Genomic DNA, 15,538 nt, shown 5'->3' on the forward strand with positions numbered 1-15,538 from the left:
CTGTAGTGCTAGCCAGTGAGCCACCGTGCTTCCCATTAATCTTCCTATCATCTGTCTCTTATAAAATTCTCCCATATTACAGTTTGTTTTACCAAACTAAAGGAGCCTGACTGGTCATAAAATAGTTTTATTTTGGGGCCCCACTTTGTCTAGAACCTTCCCTGTCCACACCCTGCATAGAGTATGTATGCAGAGCCTGCAGCTGCGCATACTCAGCTCCGAAGTCCGAGCTACAGCGCTCAGGCTTCAGAACTCAGCAGGAGAGTGCATGCAGCTATCAGGAACTGCACGTAGAAGATATAGTAGAAGGATCGAGGCTACTGGGTGTACTCCAACCCCCCGTAGCCTCTTTCACTAATTTGCATATTAGGGCAATAAAATTTACAAACTTTTCGGGCACTGAAGGATTAGCTCTAAAAAGGGCTGCGATGGCATTTATTAGGGGAACCTGCCGAGATGGTAGGTTTCCTTTAACTTGAAGCCCCTTCTGTGTCACGTTTTGCCATATATACTGGAAAGTTAATAACTAGCACCCCCTGGTGTTTCTGACGGAAACTGGATTTGCAGAAAGCAGCTCGAGAAAGTACAAGTATGGTTTTCTCGCCAGCTATACAATAGAGAGAACGCTGCTAAACCGGATAGGAGCACATACAAAGCAGGGACATGACCTAGGAACTGACAACCAGCACCGGAAGTACTCGTTCCGCCATTTTTTATTCGGGCATTTGAAGTATATCACTACATTTCTTAGTTTAGTGCCGTGCCATCTGTATTACATACACGTTCAGGCAGTTGTGCGGTCTCCTGTATGTTAACCGCTAATAGAAGACTGCACATACATCCCGGGCAGACAGAAGATTAGATGGTCGCATTGTAGTGACGTAATAAGAGTAGGCCCCCTCCTTCTGCGAGCGGTACATCGTACAATCTGTCCAGAGTCTAGATTAGTTACTCGTCCCTTATACGTACAGGACTAGGCGGGCGTATAGGAAGGGCGCAGTACTTGCTGCTGCTGCGGCGGCCGGGGTGGCCATCGCGGATATGCTCCTGTGCACTGCGCCCCCTCCCAGGTCCCCGGGTGCTAACGGCTGAAGGAGGAGGACATTACTAGCTCTGCGGCCTCTATCAGCAAGTAGTGGCATCCCTGACCTCAGCGGGAAGGCGGGAGAATGAACAGCACGGAGGGGGAGAGGCCAGAACACCATGAGGATGAAGATGGAGGTGAGGAGAAAGACAAGGAGGAGCCGCAGCCTGGTGAAGAGGCGGGAAGCCCCGCCCCCGCGCAACAGCCCGAGCCTGAGAACGTCACTAATGTGTCTGAAAGCCCAGCAGAGAGCTTGTTCTATTGGCTGAAGGACAGATGCCATGGGCGGGGCCTATGTGTGGATCCAGCACGCGACAACTATAGGATGATGACCGGTCTGTACAGCTCCATTCATCCTGCTGACTCTGTGAACCTCAGCACAAGAACTCATGGAGCAGTCTTCAACCTGGAGTATTCTCCAGATGGGTAAGACCTGTGCAGGACCCACTGACAAGTCATACAGAGCAGCTTTCTTTCTGTGTTAGCTGGGTCCAAAGTGTTTTGAACATTATTGATATAAGTGACCCAACAGTAGGGGGTGGGGTCCCAATATTCCCTGCTCAGGGATGCATCATTCACTGGACCTGACACACACAATGGCATGGAGCAGAATTTTCTGTTAATTTTAGATGATGATGATGATGATTTTTTTTCAATTTAAGCCCATTTTAAGTACTTGCTCGCTCTTTCCTTAATTTTTTTCAAATCTGCTGGAAACAGCTCTGGTCACCTTCTAATATAGCATACCTGGGCTACCTTCAGGACTGTGATGCAGGAGCCCCCAGCTTTCTCACAGTGCAGTGACACGCTGCATGCACAATGCCTTACTAAACCGTAAGCAATGCGAGCTGTAAATTGGATGCCTTAGATTATATCCTTGTGTCCCATCTCCAGCGCTGAGTGTACTGCAGTTAAGTCCCAACACAGTCACCTATTAAGGGCTATGTGACTTTGCTCCTGGAGTACTAACCTTTTAAAAATATGTAATTGGTGTCAAAGGATTTGGGTGAACTGTGGTGAGAAATTTACAGTTTAATATTTGCCTGTGTATCCTGTCATCACTGATATTGCACAACAAGCAGAGCTTGCTGTAGAGTAGATTTTCTAATTTGTGGAAACCCATACCTGAACCCATCTTCCCTTGACCTTCACTTCTTTGAAACCATCCAGTCAGTTTTTGTCAGGTCAGCATGACTGATGTTTATTCTATGTTCTTTCTTGCTTTAGCTCTGTCCTGACTGTTGCCTGTGAGCAAACAGAAGTCCTGTTATTTGACCCTGTGTCTTCAAAGCACATAAAGACCTTATCAGAGGCACATGAAGACTGTGTCAATAACATCAGGTAAGTGACCAATATTTGTAATATGAAAAGCTATGTGTGTTATTTCTATATACTCCTAAAAACCTATTACCTTTTCATTAGCACAATTGTGCCATTTGCACGCGCTCTGCCTGTGGCACACACTGACATCAGCACCACTGCTGATGTCATAGTGTGCAGCACGGGCAGAGCACGTGGACAAGTCTGCATTAAATAGTGAAGCTGCTGCATGTAGAAATACATTACTCAGGGAGTCTGTGACCAATGCATTTCCCACCCTAGGCTTATACTCGAGTCAATATGTTTAACCAGTTACTTGTGGTAAAATTAGGGGCCTCGGCTTATACTCAAGTATATAAAGAAGTCACAAGGGTGCCGTCCCACGTTTGCAAACGCAGACCAAACCGCACCTGCCGCAAAACACCGGCGGCTCGTTCCCGATCCCAGGCGTTTCCATAGAAACGCCGAAGCAATCGGCCCACGGCCAGCCCCGGTGGGTGCGGTTTGGTCTGTGTTTGCGTCTGCCAAAACGCAACATGGGACAGCACCCTAATGGCTGCTGGCCAGGAATGTTTCTGAGGATGCATTGTTCAGTATAGGTCTTTTTTGAATCAATATAAAACATCCTAAGCGTAACTGTAGTTCAAAATATGTATAAACACAAGAGGAAGTACAGGGAGTGGAAAGCAGAAATTATCTTACACAACAGGATAAAATCCATGCTGTGCCTTTCTGCTTCTCTTAGACTTCTTTTTACTCCACGCTCTGTTACTCCCTTTACTGAACAATGAGAAATATAACGGCACTCAACAATTACAATTCATTATCTCAATTCCTTAAAGGGGTTTCCCCACAAAGGAAAGTTAGGCCCTATCCACAGGATCATGCCCAACTTGTTGATCAGTGGGGGGGGGGTCTCAGTGCTGAGAACACCAACACACTCTATCACCACCTATTTTTTCCCAACCTGTGACATTTTGAATGGTTTTCCCTGGGAGTCCTAAAAACCTCATGGGAGCCGATGCAATGGTGCTCCGATGCTGCATTGTGCAGGCTTTTGACACAGATAAGGAGGAGCTGCTTTGGGTTATGGGACCCACTTCAGTTAATCAGTGGCCTTCTCAGATCACAGGACAAGTATCTAGTGCCAATGAATGCTGAAACGTGGCAAGCCAAGGCAGACACCCTCTGATATGTAACCAACCAGATCAGAGTCCTTGGGACATTTAAGGTCTCTAACAGGAATGGCGGTTCTTTATCTTTTGGTGCTTGCTATGTAGGAAAAAGGTCTTCTAGGTTTTGCAGTGCCCCTCTATACCACTTTAGATTCACTTACGATCTCTCCCTTCTCCATCCGGCACTGGGCTTACCTCGGATTTGGTCCAGGCGAACACTAAGCTGTATGAATGTGGCCAAAAAAAAACGGTGAACTGATCACTTTTTTTTTTTCTCCTTCTTTTTGAACAGATTTCTGGATAACAGAATGTTTGCCACCTGCTCAGATGATACCACAATAGCACTATGGGATCTAAGGAAGTTAAACACTAAAGTGTGCACCCTACACGGACATACCAGCTGGGTAAAGAACATAGAATTTGATACCAACACAAGGCTTCTAGTAACGTCTGGATTTGATGGCAACGTCATAATCTGGGATACAAATAGGTAAATCAAAGATTGTGAATTGCAGTTTTTCTGGCCTGTCTTATCTATGTAGAAGATCCTCATAAAATAAGAAATTGAGGATAAATACAGAAAAGCTATAGGAAGGTGTCACACTAGTTGGAAGATACAACTTTACACTATTTATTTTTTAATGTAGACTACTTGTATTGCTGGTAACTTGTTTTATTTTGTATCATGAATTATTTTGTTCACAATATCACAGTTTTTTTTATTTAATTCCTTTTTGCTTGTTTCGAACAGGTGTACTGAGGATGGTTGTCCACACAAAAAATTCTTTCACACTCGTTTCCTGATGCGCATGAGGCTCACCCCCGACTGTTCCAAAATGCTGATTTCTACTTCCTCTGGGTATTTGTTAATTTTGCATGATTTGGATCTAACAAAGTCCCTGGAGGTTGGCAGTTACCCCATCTTGAGAGCTAGAAGAACCGCCTCCACATCAGGTATAACAAACAAAGCACATATTGGTGTTTACTTAGGTACTAGAAGATCTGAATTAAAAATGCTTATTGTCACGGTGAGCATCTACATTGTTTTTAGAAACTCAATGCAACCGTTTGGGGGCGTTTTGCAAGGAGTGCTTTAGTTTATGACCGTATATATCATTATAATTATTTTCTGTCTTACACAGAAAGCTTGTGTAACAGTGTAACTTTATGGAAGCTCTTAGTTGTATAATATATCGTATATACTTGAGTATAAGCCAACCCGAGAATAAGCTGAGGTCCCTAATTTTGCCACTCATGTATAAGCCTAGGGCTGGAAATGCATTGGTCACAGCCTCCCCCAGTTATGTAATGTGCCATGCAGCCCCTTGGTGTATTAAAAAATAAACTTGCATACTCCCCTACCCGTGCTCCCCAATGCTCGGTGGAGCTCCTCTTCCTTCTCTTTGCAAGTAACAGAGCCGCAGAGACATCCACTCTGTCTGCCAGTGCACAATATGATGTAATCATAGTGTTGCCACATCATAGCGTGCGCTGGTGGGCAAAGCGCATGGACACGTTTCTGCCCGCTATGTTAGTGGAAAAGAGAAGAAGGAAGAGGAGCATCGGGGAGTGCCGGAAGGTGAGCATGCAAGTTTATTTTTTTTATACACTTGTGGGGTTTTTAGAACATTTTTTTTATTTTTTGTACAAAAAAACCCTCTGCTCATACAAACGTATATACAGTACTTCCATTGCCAGTAGGTAAGTGCAAACTGTATTTCTATGGCAAGGTAGGGAGGAGAGATTATAAGTTCAACTCCTGCCTGACCCAAAAAATAATTTATTCAATAACATTAAATGATTTACAGACTTTGTGTCAGGGGAATACGCCATATATGGAGAGATGAGATTCCTCCTCCTTCTCCATCTCATCTTTATCATCTTTTAGAGAGGATTCCCTTGCAGGAATATGAGTCCAGTATAAGCTGGGGGACTTTTTCAGCAAAAAAAAAAAAAAAGTGCTGAAAAACTCTTTGCTATACTATGTTATCTGGTTCCCTTTAATATAAAATGGATTTTTGACACTCAGTTGAGAGGCACTAGCCCGATGGTCATAACGGTGTTTAGGGCCCGGTTTAAGTTTCCATAACATGGCCTCTGAGCAGCAGGTAACTACACTCCATTGTTGGGGTAAAATAATTTTGGGATACAAAATGCTAATGTGAACATGCCTTATTTCTTTTTATCTACAGATGTTACCACATCACCTACACCTGCTGACTCCAGACCTTCTAGCTCTCCTTGTCATCATATTGACCTGGGCCCTCTGTTTGAGAAACATAACTCCAGGGCATCACAAAGAGAAGGTATATTCTCTTTACTCTCTTGTTTTAGGGATATTGGGTCTAAAGGCAACATTTTAGAGAGTGGAAATAGCTGAGGAGATGGAACAGAGACGTCCAGTGAGTGGTTTTATCGGTGATTGTAATGTGTGTGTACACAGGAAACTGAATCGCTTAGCAAGGAATGCCCACTGGACCCTTGAGCAGCGGCAAATCAAAAATATACATATATACAATACTCTACTCATCTCCTCCTGTTCTTTATCTGTCCAAAGATACAACCTGTCAGTCCTTGTCACAGCCTGGAATTCTTTACATGCTTCTAATAATCCATCGTAGGATTTTGGTCCATGTTTTACAGGAGATTCTCATGGTCTCCTGGCCCCAATAATCTATTCGGTCATCTGTAGCACTGTGACACATGAATGCTGGCTGCATTTAGAGCCTGAATCGTTCCAGTTAGTATGACCTTATTCAGTTATTGCTCCCTACCAGAAAATTCCTTTTCACTTAGATGTAGCACTGGTTAGTAGGACTCGATAATGTGTCAACTTATTTACACAGAAAAAGTGCAACCTTCTGACAAAATACTTCTGGTCTCTTACATTTTGTAGTACAATGTAGTCAGGGTTTATACACTGTCCCCCATGAGACAGAGATACATTTTCTAGCTGCACATGTGATACTCTGCTGACGTATTATGGGATAGATAAGACGGCACAGAGAATTATAACAATAAGATGATGTCTGATGAGAGCAGGGAAAAGTGTGCATCTCACACTTGGCTATGTACATATAAGAAATTCCATCAGGTGAGAGCTGCAGGGAAAAGAAAAGTGTTGTTTTTAATGTATAACAGTTTCCTTTTGCTTTACCTTATAATATTTGTGGTAGGCAACTCCCCCCGTAATAGCCTTGAAGTTTTAACTCCAGAAGTTCCAGGAGAGAGAGACCGAGGCAATTGTATTACTTCACTTCAGCTCCACCCTAAAGGCTGGGCTACATTGTTACGCTGCTCCAGCAATACTGATGACCAAGAGGTAAGGACTTGAATGTAATATATGATTAACCAAAATCATGTGGCATGTGCATATCAGAGGCCACAGTAACATACCCAATAAAAATGCTAAAGAACTGCCCAAGCCACAAAATGGTATAGAACCTACAGCTCATATATATGTGTGTATGTGCCTATATGCCTGGGTGCATAAGGCCTAGCTTCAATTTAGCTTCAATTTCTGTATTTAATCTATGAGATCAGGGCCATATTATGGTCTTACCTTTCAGAGTGAACACTGCCTGGGACTTGGACTTAAAAGGAACCTGACAGGATGATTTGGAACACTAAACCATTCACAGGTTAAGAAGTTGAGATTCCCAAATTGCAAAAAAGCAGCACAGCACCAGAGAGGAGTTTTGTACCCCATGAGTTTCATCAGAATTATCTCTGTTTGCATAAAAATGCCACATAGATTGGTCCACGAGGACCAGTAGTTGATTTAGGGTCCCAAAGAGCTCTGACGGGTTCTCTTGAAAGAATCAAAATAACTATATAGTTCACTTTTTATTTTCATCGAAAATAAATGGTATTAAAGCTTTATTCACCTTTATTCAGCCTGTTTTTTTTCAGGCGAGAATAATTTATATTTTTAGTTTTTTTCTGGTTTTTGTGGCCCTGTGATTCTCAAATTATAATCTGAGTGATCCATGAAAAAAGGTTGAGTAGGACATTCTCTACTACTGTGTGAACTATTGTATTATATTCCATTAAGTGTAGCTGTGTTCCATCCATTAAAAAAAGAAATGTCTTTGCTCCCAAAGATTGAAAATAAAGTATTGCATGGACTAAGGGCTTTTTTCACATCAGTGCTGCAGTGATTTTCACTAAAGCCTTCAATTGGTTTTATTGAAAAGGTTCTTTGAAAAGAATGGTTCAGTAAGGCCTCAATGAAAATCAGTGATGCCAGGAGGAGAAAACAAACCTTTGTGTTCATAAGCCCAAATAAAGGCTTCAGTTAAAAATGCACGTGTAAAAGAGCCCTAATTCTTGGATAATCTAATCATTTTGCTGTGTCTTTTTAACCAGTGGACCTGCGTGTATGAGTTTCAAGAAGGAGCTCCTGTGCGTCCAATATCTCCTCGCTGTTCTCTGCGATTAACTCATTACATAGAAGAGGCCAATGTTGGCCGGGGCTACATAAAAGAACTGTGTTTTAGCCCAGACGGACGTATGATTGCCTCCCCACATGGATATGGAATCCGATTGTTGGGATTCGATTCCCAGTGCAGTGAGCTTGTAGACTGTATGCCCAAAGAAGCTGGAACTTTACAAGAAATTCGATCCCTGTATTCTCATAAGGATGTGGTTCTCACAACCAAGTTTTCTCCCACACACTGTCAGATAGCGTCGGGGTGCCTTAGTGGACGTGTTTCCCTGTACCAACCCAAGTTTTAATCGTAACACTAATCACAATGGAGTCAAAATGTTTCCAGAGACGTCACACATTTAGCCTTTACCTGACCAAATCTACAGTGTACAATGTTTCAATAAAAGACAATGAACTAGGTCTACTTTTTCCTAAATTGGGTTTCCTGTACTATGATTTGGATTTACACAAGCTCCACTTCACATATTTTACTTGAGTTGTACCACTGATGATCCTAAGTAATGTAAAGAAGCCCATATGGAGTTCTGACAGTCGCTGCTAGACTGTGGCTGTATATTTGGCATTATTTATTACTGTACAATAAGTTAAAATCTTCTTAATGACTGTGACTTTGAGCTGTGCATGATGTTCTTTATCAATTCAGTGATTCGGTTCAAAGGTCCCACTATAAAAGTGAAAATTGTTAATGTATGATGTAGACAGCCTGCTGCTGTATGATCTGACTGTCAAGGCTTTGCCAGATGACTATTACTTGCCTTTGGTATTGTGCAGCCAGCATTTTAGATTTTTTTTTTTTTTTCTTAACCAAGACAGACTTTGTTTTGTAAAATGCTCATCCGTTACTTTTAATTGTGTTTCCTAGTTGACTAGATTGTTATTAAACGATGAAAAGTGCATATATGTAATCTTTTGTGTTATACAAGACTCTTTGATAATCATGTATTGCTATAAAGAATAAACAATATAGAAAATATACCTAAAGGCAGTATCACACTAAATCTCCTTTCTATTTCTTTTTTAAACTTGAAACGCACACAAATCACAAGATCCAGATTGTTCTTACAGAATATTGCATTAACTAAACTCTCTGCAATAAACTTTCAGTTTTCCAAAGACCTTAAAGGAAACCTACCACTTGAAGTGGCAGGTTTCTGATGGAAATACCGGGCACCAGCTCAAGGTGAGCTGGTGCCGGAGCTTATTTTCGTTAGTGTTTTAAACCGCGGTATCGCGGTTTAAAACACTTTTTAAACTGTATAGCCGGCGCAGGGAGGTACGCGCTCGGCGCTTACCGTGCACGCGGCTACATAGGAAGTGAATGAGAGCCGCGCGCATGGTAAGCGCCAAGCGCGTACCTCCCTGCGCCGGCTATACAGTTTAAAAAGTGTTTCAAACCGCGATACCGAGGTTTAAAACACTAACGAAAATAAGCTCCGGCACCAGCTCACCCTGAGCTGGTGCCCGGTATTTCCATCAGAAACCTGCCACTACAAGTGGTAGGTTTCCTTTAAGTCTTGGGTCTGGAGTTGTTGGCCCTACCTCCCTGACACTGCCAGAAGCTGTAATTAAAGCCGCTACTGTCTGAACAGGTGTGGGGATTGGATTTTGATACCTCCTCAAACTCTTTTGGATAGGCCAGGAATTTCTATTACTGTTTAATTTGCAACCACTTAAACAATGGGCTTAAATGGCAGGATATTAATGTAAGGACTGTTTTACACATAGTGTGATCAGCTTATATTCACGGACCATGGAGATCCTTTGTGCAGGGACAGGATTTCTTGCATCATATCGATCTATAATGCTAGGAGTCTCTCTTTCCAGGCTAAATAGCATTGCTGACAGTAATTAATTACTTGGAGCTATGAAATATGGGTAAGAAGGTTGTAGCTTGCTATTTCTTTCCATCCTGTCGTTTTCACAGGACATGTTGTATACTGAAAAGACGGGAGGAACTAGGCCTCTGTCTGCCAGTATATGTCATTGGCTGCATTTGGCGTATACATCTATATGGACAGCCTCCACCCTACCCCCCCTCCCTGTAATGAATCTATATAACGTAATACAATAATTAAATTGTACCCTCCCACATTCCTCCAATGCTCACCGACCTCTTCTTTTTTCAGGATGTCAACGCAGGTGTGCCGATGTCTTTTGCACTCTATGGCAGGGTAGAATCAGCCTGTACATCTCGTCGCAATTCGGGCAAAGTAGTGGTCACGCTTCTTACGTACAGGTGTCCATAGACTTCAACAGTTATGATGCAGGCCAAAAGAGTACGCTTTTTCATCCTGCTGACTGCTGTATCAAAAGGTATCCATATAAAAGCTGATTCATTGAATTATACATTACGCAGGGCCTGAAGAAAAGGGGCATCACTCTAGGTTCTAGGAATACTATGGAAATAAATCATACTCCCCTTCAGGCCCAGCACCATGCATTATTCAATCAATTAGCTTTGACTGGAGCGCATATTTGTCACACTTATATGACTGCCCCTTGCTTCTAATGGTTTCCAAAGATTTGCCATTGTTGTGCAGGCACCATGAGAACTAACATGCTCTCTGTCCATTCATAAAATGGCCGCTAAATGGGAGCCACACGTCCTTGCCTGTAGAACTGCGCAGGCATACTCGAGCAGCTGTTCTCGTGAATGTGCCTACACATCAAGAGTACGAGTATGCGCATGCGTCGTCCTCCACTGTGAGAGGAGCACATCTGATCAACTGCTTGTGCTCCCTTGGTTATCAATAAAGTTTATTATAAAATTTTATACTTTGTTTTGTCTTCGCTTCCGAAAAAGGCGCCCAAAACAGTAGCTTAACTTCATATAAAAATATATTTAAATTTTTTTATATATTGGTAGATAAGTGAGTATAGGTATATACCCATACACAGTTATATTCCAATATATTCCTTATATGCTGATATATTGGTATATAAATTGTGTATATATTTACCGATATACTCTGATATATACATGTATATCGGTATATACCTCTACAAAGGTATATACCAATATATTCTCTGTATAGAGGTATATATGGATATACCGCTAAAAACCTAAACTGGTATATTCCTTAGATGTGTATAGGTATATACCGATATACACCTGAATATACCTATACAGGTACCAGTGTTAAGGTAAACCTAGCTGATGGATCAAATCCTGTCATTTCTACTTTTCTTGATTTCCTAAAAAGTACTGTAATAGAAACAATGAACTTAAGATGGCACCGAGACAGAAAAGTTTTGAAGCTAAGGAATGTCAATAAGACTTCAATCCTGACGTCAAGGAAGTTCTCCAATCGGGAGACCACATGAGCTGGGAATTCTCCTCCCCTTCTCCTTCTTTCCTAATTTCTATATAGACTTGTGAAACCAAATAAAGGGCACGCAGTGTAGAATTGCCACCGGCAACCAGGGCCGCCGATAGGGCAGTACAACTGGTACTGCCCTATGGGGCCCGGACTCTAAGACACTAGGGGGGGGCCCGCAGGGCCGCATCTGCCATGAGGCGAGATGAAAATCTCGCCTCGGGCGGCAGAATGCGGCCCTCTTTAAAAGCGGCATTTTGCAGCTCCAATCTGGGCGATTCGGGCGCCCGCTGGCGCCCGAATCTCCCTTCAGATAAATCGCACCTGTCTCTTTAAGAAACAGGTGCGATTTACATGCGGAGCGGCGCAGCGCCTTTACGGCTGCTGGCGTCGCTCCGTACAGTGCAGTGACACAGGCGGCTGATGATGACGTAACGCGCCTGTGTCACTCAGCCAGAAGAGCCGCTGCCAGAAGAGCCGCGTGAATATGGGAGCCGCGCGCCGTGGGAGCACCCTGCCGTGAGGTAAGTACAAGTTTTATTATTTTTATTGTCCAATTATTAATTAAATATATATATTAGGGGGCGATTACTACTGTAACGGGGGGGGGGGGTTTGTCTTCGATATATACTTTTTTACTAGGGAGGCTGTGTATAGTTATAAGGGGCCAGATCCCATTTTTCCTGGGGGGGGGGGTTGTATATATTTATATGAGGGGCCAAATTCTTATTACACTGGGGGGGGGGGTGTATATATTTATATGGGGGGCCAAATTCTTATTACACTGGGGGGGGGGGCTGTATATATTTATATGGGGGGCCAAATTCTTATTACACTGGGGGGGGGGGCTGTATATATTTATATGGGGGGGCCAGATTCTGTTTATTCTAGGGGGGCTGTATATATTTATATGGGGCCAGATTCTGTTTATTCTAGGGGGGCTGTATATATTTATATGGGGGGCCAGATTCTGTTTATTCTGGGGGGCTGTATATATTTATATGGGGGGCCAGATTCTGTTTATTCTGGGGGGCTGTATATATTTATATGGGGGGCCATACTCTGTTTATTCTGGGGGGCTGTATATATTTATATCGGGGGCCATACTCTGTTTATTCTGGGGGGCTGTATATATTTATATGGGGCCAGATTCTGTTTATTCTGGGGGGGCTGTATATATTTATATGGGGCTGGATACTGTTTATACTGGGGGGCCTATAAAAATAAATTATATATATATATTCATTAGGAGGTGCTATATATTTACTTCAATCAGGGTAGTACTCTATATAAATTCACATGTAACATAATAACTGGGTGGGATATATTATTCATAAGATACAATAGATTACTTTGCATCATGTAAACCAAATATTTGGGGGGGGGTCTGTAATAATAAATTAGGGGTGTTGTATATTGATTGGTGCTGTACATGCTATAATTCCAGTAGAATATTTATATATAATGAGGGGATGTGTTCTATGTGGGGTAGCGTGCGGTCACTTGTGTTGTGAGGGTTATTTAGGAGCGCAGTGTTGTTATCCAGGAGACTTTATACTGTAAGTGACTGTGGTATTTTTAGGGACGCCGGGTGGAGATGCTGCACGGAGCTGAAGATATCCAGCTGTGAATTCACCTGTGATACGTCATGGATTGGAGAACCCGGAATAAAGTCCTCCTGATGGAAGAGATTGTCATCTATAAGGTACTAGATGCCACTAATGACTCCCAGATCCTGTAGTCAGTCACACAGTGTCAGGGAGCTGTCTGTAGGGATGTTAATTGTTAGTAAAGTTTTCAGCATTTTCTGAACAGGTAGCGGAGGGGGGGGGGCAGCATTTTAATATTCGCCTCAGGCAGCAAATATGCTAGAATCGGCCCTGGGGGGGGGGGGGGGGAGTGCGCAGTGCGCTGCGTACAGTTCTTTCATGCTTACCCTGCCGCCAGCGTCGCGTCGGTCTCTGCGCGCTTCCTCCTGGGCTGGCTGTGTGATCCCGCGAGATCCAGTGCTGGGTCACAGCCTGGTCTCGCGGGATCACACACTGTCTGCAGGAGAAGAAGGCGCGCGCAAGAGAACGAGAAGAAGACCGGAGCAGCCTTTTCCTTTTTGTAAATATATTTTGTGGCTGGGGCCCCGGGGGGGGGGGGGTTGTGGATAGGTCTGATGGGGGCAGAAACGGCTGACCTGAGGTCTGATGGATAGGGGCAGAAACGGCTGACCTGAGGTCTGATGGGGGCAGAAATGGCAGACTTGAGGTCTGATGGATAGGGGCAGAAATGGCTGACCTGAGGTCTGATGGATAGGGGCAGAAATGGCTGACCTGAGGTCTGATGGGGCACATTAAGCTGACCTGAGGTCTGATGGGGCACATTAAGCTGACCTGAGGTCTGATGGGGGCACAAGACGCTATTTGAGGTCTGATGGGGGCACGATACGCCGACCTGAGGTCTGATTAGGCCACGAGACGCCGATCCCTGTACTGTGACATCACTGTGTTTATTATCCCTGTACAGTGACATCTCTGTGCTTATTATGTCTGTACTGTGACATCACTGTGCTTATTATGTCTGTACTGTGACATCACTGTGTTATTTTTATAGTGTGGTACATGAGTATTTTGTCTTTATATATATCCCTTGTTTAAAGGGAATCGAGCACCAGGTGCACAGCATAGTACCTGAAGGTATCATGCTATGCACCTGATGACCCTGACTTCAGCACTGTAAGTTCCATCAAAATGGCCTCTATGGTTATCCTTTAATGCTTTTATAAAGAATTATGTTAATTACCAGCTTAGGAGCAGTGGGAGTGCTCCAGTGCACCTAAGGGCTCCTTATGTCACCCAGCGGCCAGTCCTGCGGACTGCGGTGATCCGAAATCCCGATACCTGTGCCTGCTCAGCAGCCTCTGTGAATCAGTGTGCAGGTGCAGGGACTTTAGGTTTCCTTGGGGCATGCAATGAACGCTCCTTCTTTTCCTTCCCATTGGTTCTGAGGAAATATGAAGTCCTGACCCTTATGCAGTGATTCACAGAGGTTGCTGAGCAGGCACAGGTACCAGGACTTCAGATTACCTCAGGACTGGTGGCAGGGTGACGTAAAGAGCCCTTAGGTGCACTGGAGCACCCCCACTGGTAATTAACACAATTCTTTATTAAAACATTAAAAGATAGTGGCGGCCCTAGCAATTGCACTTTATAATGTTATATTTGTTATATGTTGTCTGTTAAACACTTTTATATGTTTACTGTTCACCATGCTTTAGTTTTTGATGCCATATTTGCACTATAATAAATATACTTGACCAAAAGTATGACTCCTATTGGCAATCTACCAGAAGAGTGTGCCTTGTCGTAGCAACAGGCCTCAAACCCTGTTTGTGAAAGGTCACTGCGGGGGGCAGGAGGCTTGTTCGGTTTTGGGGTGTGTTGGGGCCCAGACACTTTTGCTGTATGGGGCCCCGAATTTCCTGATGGCTGCCCTGCCGGCAACGATAGCATGAGTGAGATTTAAATCAGCAAATGTTGTCTGAATTATTTCTTATGATGTGAACACATGCTTATTGATTAGACACACGCAGTCAACGCACACTAAAATAGGATGTCTTAAATCCTACCCCAACACCAGTACAATCACCAAATTAGGCACTGCCTCTTCCTGTGCCTCAGGGAACGTCATAGTCCAATTTTCACCCCAAAATACACTTAGCCATTGGCTGCTGTGGCAATAAGCAACCAATCACAGCTCAGCCTCTATTTTGCTTCAGCTCATTAGTATGAGCTCTAAGCTTTGATTGGTTACTATAGGCAATGAGTTTAAGGCAGCTTATGTGTGTGGTAATTAGACACGTAGATAGACATACTAATAGATTTCTATTGAATTTAGATAGATAATCAGAGAAAGATCCACATCAGCACAATGCAAAAAAAATCCAAACAAAGGGAGGGTGCAACGCCTCAAACCCTGGAAAGGGACTTTCAATAATATATAAGAAAAATGGACTGGTATGTGCTGTCTCCTTTTTCCTACATACTTTTTTAATTTGTGGAAAATAACACATCCATTGATAATAAGACCTAGTGCCACTTAAGGAGCAAAAATTGAAAGACTATAAGACGCACTTTTTCGCAAGAAACCCTCCTGACTGCTGTAAGGGAGATCGGGTGATACCCTGATATAGAGCTTCACCTGA

At 43.3% G+C, this 15,538-nt stretch overlaps 1 protein-coding gene across 1 annotated transcript; it reads left to right on the plus strand.

Moving 5' to 3' along the window:
- The first annotated feature begins 719 nt into the window (after positions 1–719).
- On the plus strand, positions 720–9,002 carry DCAF10 (DDB1 and CUL4 associated factor 10). Its single transcript, XM_072154915.1, has 7 exons — positions 720–1,510; positions 2,312–2,425; positions 3,872–4,069; positions 4,331–4,533; positions 5,772–5,885; positions 6,756–6,901; positions 7,948–9,002. Exons 1-7 carry the CDS (start codon positions 1,170–1,172, stop codon positions 8,314–8,316), a joined length of 1,485 nt encoding a protein of 494 aa, XP_072011016.1. The 5' UTR covers positions 720–1,169; the 3' UTR covers positions 8,317–9,002.
- The last annotated feature ends 6,536 nt before the right edge of the window (positions 9,003–15,538 follow it).

The sequence above is a fragment of the Engystomops pustulosus genome, chromosome 1, assembly GCF_040894005.1.
Source record: "Engystomops pustulosus chromosome 1, aEngPut4.maternal, whole genome shotgun sequence".
In the NCBI taxonomy this organism is placed as follows: domain Eukaryota; kingdom Metazoa; phylum Chordata; class Amphibia; order Anura; family Leptodactylidae; genus Engystomops; species Engystomops pustulosus.

Coding starts and splice junctions, on each gene's coding strand:
- DCAF10 (XM_072154915.1), top strand. CDS start 1,170: ATGAACAGCACGGAGGGGGAGAGGCCAGAACACCATGAGGATGAAGAT. Junction 4,070..4,330: donor ATAATCTGGGATACAAATAG/GTAAATCAAAGA, acceptor TGTTTCGAACAG/GTGTACTGAGGATGGTTGTC. Junction 6,902..7,947: donor GCAATACTGATGACCAAGAG/GTAAGGACTTGA, acceptor CTTTTTAACCAG/TGGACCTGCGTGTATGAGTT.